Source organism: Eimeria mitis, genomic scaffold (assembly GCF_000499745.2).
Source record: "Eimeria mitis Houghton genomic scaffold, Emh_scaff1482, whole genome shotgun sequence".
NCBI lineage: Eukaryota > Apicomplexa > Conoidasida > Eucoccidiorida > Eimeriidae > Eimeria > Eimeria mitis.
The window spans coordinates 1-5,176 of record NW_013569436.1 but is presented as its reverse complement, the minus strand read 5'-3'; the positions used below and the strand labels follow the sequence as shown (position 1 = coordinate 5,176).

At 45.4% G+C, this 5,176-nt stretch overlaps 1 protein-coding gene across 1 annotated transcript; it reads right to left on the bottom strand.

Moving 5' to 3' along the window:
- Nucleotides 1-1,565: 1,565 nt before the first annotated feature.
- On the bottom strand, nucleotides 1,566-2,186 carry EMH_0037950 (60S ribosomal protein L6, putative; the record flags this gene model as incomplete). Its single annotated transcript, XM_013495233.1, has 1 exon — nucleotides 1,566-2,186. The coding sequence occupies one exon, from the start codon at nucleotides 2,184-2,186 to the stop codon at nucleotides 1,566-1,568; it is 621 nt and encodes a 206-aa protein (XP_013350687.1).
- Nucleotides 2,187-5,176: the final 2,990 nt, after the last annotated feature.

The window sequence follows — 5,176 nt, the reverse complement described above, 5'->3', positions numbered from 1 at the left end:
TATATATATATATATATATATATATATATATATATATATATATATATATATATATATATATATATTACAGCCAACTCAGACTAAGGAGAGGCGAGAAAAACACCAATTCAAGAACCCAGTCTTGCCGGTCTTTCATAGTTGAATGCGGGCGGCTGGCCGCCTGTTGCAGGTGAACTCTGCAGCGAAGATAGCAGCAAAAACAGAGGCAGCAAGGTTGGCAGGAGTGTGTGTAGTAGCAGTAGTTGTTTTTTTTTTTTTTATTTCATCACCGGTGACAGCCTGTATCGCCTCACTGAAGATGTATTCCTATGGTGGTGCTGAGCAGCTGTTGCAGTTGAAGCTGACGTTGAGAGAAAATGTTTATAAAAGGATTTTCTTTGTAATCCAAAGATTCAAGAAAACTGTTTTCTTGTATCGTTTCATGCATTGCGAAGGGCTTCGTGTCGCCTCCTCTTCTCTTCGTCTTACGCTATCACACCCAAATGGATAAAAGCAAAGGATTGCAAGCCGGAGATATTAAAAATAAACAACAATAAAATATGTATTCAACAACACCAAGCAAAACTCATGCAGTAGCTGCATGCAGCCAGCTTACCTACCCCTGAATATGCATTAAGCCCGGTTTCATTTCTCTGCTTGCGTCGCTTAGATGAGCAGAAAAAAAAAAAGAAAGTGGAAAAACAAACACCCAAAAAGGAGTAATAGAAAGCACAGGACACTTGGGCGACAAGAGACGAAGTCCTCGTGTATGCATTCAATTCAACTTTCTCTCTAATAAGAACACATAAACACGCCTGCATGCACTCTGCGTGCTGAAGCTATCAGTGAAACGCCGCAGAAAACTCACGCTGTCACTGACACGCCTCCACCACAGCAGCAAAAAAAAGTGCGTAGTGAGAAACTATTCAGGATGCAGCCCCCGTTAGTATCTGGTGATGATAGAGGTGTATGAAGCTGAGGGGGTTTCTTGTTACTATAGAAACTAACGTGAATCTATATATTCACACTGTGAATACGCGTCATCGAAGCAGCAACATATATGTTTCCTCCTCTCTGCCATCTGCTCTTAACTAAGCAAACAACTACCGCTGCAGTATCCCGGACTGCTGCTTTTAGTTTGTTATATTAGCATCACCTATATCCTTCCTTTCCAAACCATCGACGAATGAAACAGGTCAGTTGTGGTGCACCAGCGGCTACTGCGACAGCAGCTGCAGCGGCAACTGCGGTAGCAGCTGCAGCAGCAACTGCAGCAGCAGCAGCAGCCCCGGGGCACGATGAAGCCCTGCGGCAGGAAACGAAGCGAGACGCAAATCTACGCGCCCCACCGCACAGACCCTTTTACCCCGTTCTGCCCTCCCCGTCCTTTTCCTCCGCCACAGCAGCAGCTGCAGCAGCAGCAGCAGCAGCAGCAGCGACAGGCCTTCCGTGCCGCAACCCCTGCAGCCTGCCTGCTGCAGCATGCTACAGCAACTGCATCCTCCCCCCCCCCCCCTCCCCCCNCCCCCCCCCCCTTCCCCCCCCTTCAACCCCCCTGATAACACTGAAAGCCCTGGGGTGCAGAATTAGAATTTCATGGCGTGGGGGGCCATGTTGGCGCGGAGGGTGAATCTTGTTTTGAGGTATTGTTTAAGAAGAGCGTCTTTATTAACAACCGCAAGAAGGGCCTTATCGACTCTTTCCTGGAGCTTCTTTCTCTCCTCTGGGAGTTTTTTCTGGGCCGAAGTATCCTGCTGCACGAAGAGCGAGGTATCGTCCTTTGTTCTCATTTTGCGTTCTTCTCTCTTCTCCTTTGCAGTGCGGGTGAATAGGCTATCTGAAATGCCGCTGAGATCAACCCCAGAAACATCTACCTTGGTGCTGGTAGCGATAACATAGCGCTGGTTCACACGACGGAGAGGAACACCGTTGACAGTGAAGGGCCCTGAGACAAGGAGGAGGCCTGAGGGCTCCAGCTGCTTCAGGCATATCACACGCTTCCCTCTGTACCCGCTGCTTAGAAGGATCAACACAGTGCCAGGAGTGATGCTCTTTCGTAGCTTGCAGGATGTCTTTCCCATAGCCTGACGCTTCAAATCCGTCACTCTCTTGTTCTTACGCCTCAGGCGAAAACGCCCAGCACGCGCACCCTGCCCTCCTGCTGCTGCTGCAGCGCCTGGGGTTGTCGTCTTCTTGGCCTGACTCATTTTGCTGTGAAAGGCAACAGAAATACCTTTTCTATCACACAGAAATGCCCACACAGCAAATTCAAAACGCTGGCAGCAGAGAAACCCAAAGGCATGCATTGCAGCAGCAGCAGCTGCTGCTGCTGCTGCAGCTGAGGGGCGTGGGGTGGGGCGCAATGGAGGCCGCTGTGTTTTGCTCTGAAAGCCCCACGGAGAAAAGCAGTCAAGAAAGCACTAATATTTAATTAATTTAATTAATTTAATTAATTTAGGTGAAATATTTGTTCTGAAGAAGGATATAACGACTGTTTCTCGGTGGTTTCAGGTTGAATATCCGTTGTATGTAGCGCTGGATATGCCGCCGGCCCTCTATTGCAACATGAGTTAGCGCATAGTTAGCTCAGGAGCCTATCGACGGCTTTGGCTTGCTGCGCGTAAGCGCCTACAAACGTTATACAAGTTCGTTACGAGAAAAAGCATGCAGCAAAGGAAGCTTCACTGAAGCTTCCTTTAGTGCACAAGTGGGGCTGGCTTGCTCTGCCAGCCGCAGCGGCAGCGGGGTAAGCTGCAACCCCATTTCGGGCTGCCTCCTCCCCGCGACACCCTGGCCCTGGGCTCAACGCCCAGGATGCCTAGGTACCGCGGAAAGAGGTCAGCTGCCTTTGGGAAACTCTTGCTTTAAGTCTTTGCCTTCATTGGGGCTCGTCTCAGGTCAGCTAAAGGCCAGAGAACTAGCGCTACACTATCGGTTCATTGGAAATAATTTCTTATTTTTAATTAAATGTTTATTTAAAATGTATTTATAGGAGAAATTATGTTGTTTGATGGACAGAGGAAGGATGCGAAGGCTGCACGCGTGTTGAATATCCAGCAGCCACGGAAACAGAATGTTGTATGATTTGCCTTCAGTTAGCACAGGAATATTTCACTAGGCTTCGATAGGTTGCCTGCAAGCAAATACAAATCTCTAAGAAGTGTTTATAGAGATAAACCATGCAGTTGGGGGGGGGCTTCGTTCAGGTTTCGGTGTGTTTTCATGTGAGGCTGGCCTGCGTCGCCGCCTGTTGCTGGGTGCGCTGCAACTACTCTCCCGCTGCCTCTTCTCCTGCACCGCTAAGCCACCAGCTGAACCTCCAGGAATCCTGTAGACAGGGGATAGATATCAGCCGAAAGTCTTTGGCTTCATGGTTGCTCGCATTGGTCCTTGGGCACACGTTACGCAGAACAAGAAACGAAGCGATCCTCAACGAAACTGAAAAGAACATGAATGTAGCTGCAGAAAGCAAAGCTCATGTTTCTCTCTATTAGAAATTGCTGCTACTATTGCTGCTTTTGCTGTGGCTGCTTTGCCTTTGCTGCTGCTGCTGAGTGTTGAACACGCGTGGTGTCGTCGTCTGCTTCACCTATCCCTCAAACGACAGAATATCTCTTCTATACTCGAGCAGCTAAGCATGTAATTCAGCATAACAAAGTATTTCTTATGAATTCATTCTCACAGTGTGTGGCTGCACGGCCACACGAGCCTGCTTTCTCTCCTCTTACACTTGGGGAGCCTGAGCTTCTGTTGTTCTTAACGCTGCCTAGGGATAGGAAGGGAGAGTTTTCCCGTCTACAGAAACTTTTTAAGAGTTATTTCATATAAATGCAGCTACTGAGGGCACGCAGCTCGCGCGAGATACCCACAAGTGATACATCTCGCCTGCTTGACCTCTATAGGTGTGTCGAACACACCGTTCTGCTTGGGGTTTAGGGTTTACAGCTAGGGTTTATGGCTAGGGTTTAGTGTCTAGGCTTAGGGCCTAGGGTTTAGTGTTACATTTCATTGTCTAGGGTTAGGGTTTGGGGAGCAACAATAGGCTCCTCCCTGCAATGCCACAAGCCTAGCAAACACTGCCTATCTTCTTTTCGGTGACATTTGCACTGTCACTCTGCAACCTTGAGAGAGGAATCATATGCACCACAATTACATTTTTCTAGTTTATCTGCATCTACGCTGCAACTGAAATATTGAGCTGAAATATATCTCTTTATGCAGCAGTGTGAAAGCGATTAAGAAGGAGGCGAACAGACAGAAGACGCTCCCGCTGCGGCCTTCAGACATTCATATCTTCCCCTGCAGGCAACGCCAGCGGACACAAACCCAATTTTCTTATGCTTGTTGTAGTGGCTTAGGGTTTATGGCTTGGGGTTTAGGGTTGCAAGTTACGGGCGATGCGTTCTGCAGTGCTTTCCTGGGGCTTTAATAACAAATGTATATGCTGTATAAAAGGGTATCAACTATCTACAACAGCCTCAAAGGGGCTCTGCTGCCGCTGTCGCACCACAATTACATTTTTCTAGTTTATCTGCATCTACACTGCAACTGAAAGATTGAGCTGAAGCCGCTTGCAGCAACGGTGGATGTCTATAGCTCTTTATATACATATATATATATATATATATATATATATATATATATATATATATATATATATATATATATANNNTCATACAGCATATATTATATATATATATATATATATATATATATATATATATATATATATATATAGCTCCACTTTCCGGGGTTTCTGCGTATTTAATAAAACACCAAATTAGAGGCAAAAGAGAGAAAATGTAGAGAGGGGAGGGAAATGATAGATATTAGGATATGGGTAGTATATAGTATCGTTGTCGCCTGTAATATATTATCATACGTAAGTGAAAATATATAACAACAGAGAACAATAATAATAATAATTATTATTATTATTATTAGAAAGAAAACATATAAATATATAGTGAGAGCCCCTGGTGCACCTATCTGCATTTCAGGGGATCAGAGGCGAGAACGGCGCTGCGGGTTTAAAACAAAAAAATTTTGTTGAAATATTTCAATTCAACTTTGTGAGTAATAGAAGCGAATATGAAAGTCTATTTTTTTCTCTTTATTTTCAACAAAAACATTTAACTTGGATGAAAGCAAAGGAGTATTATACGTATATATATATATATATATATATATATATATA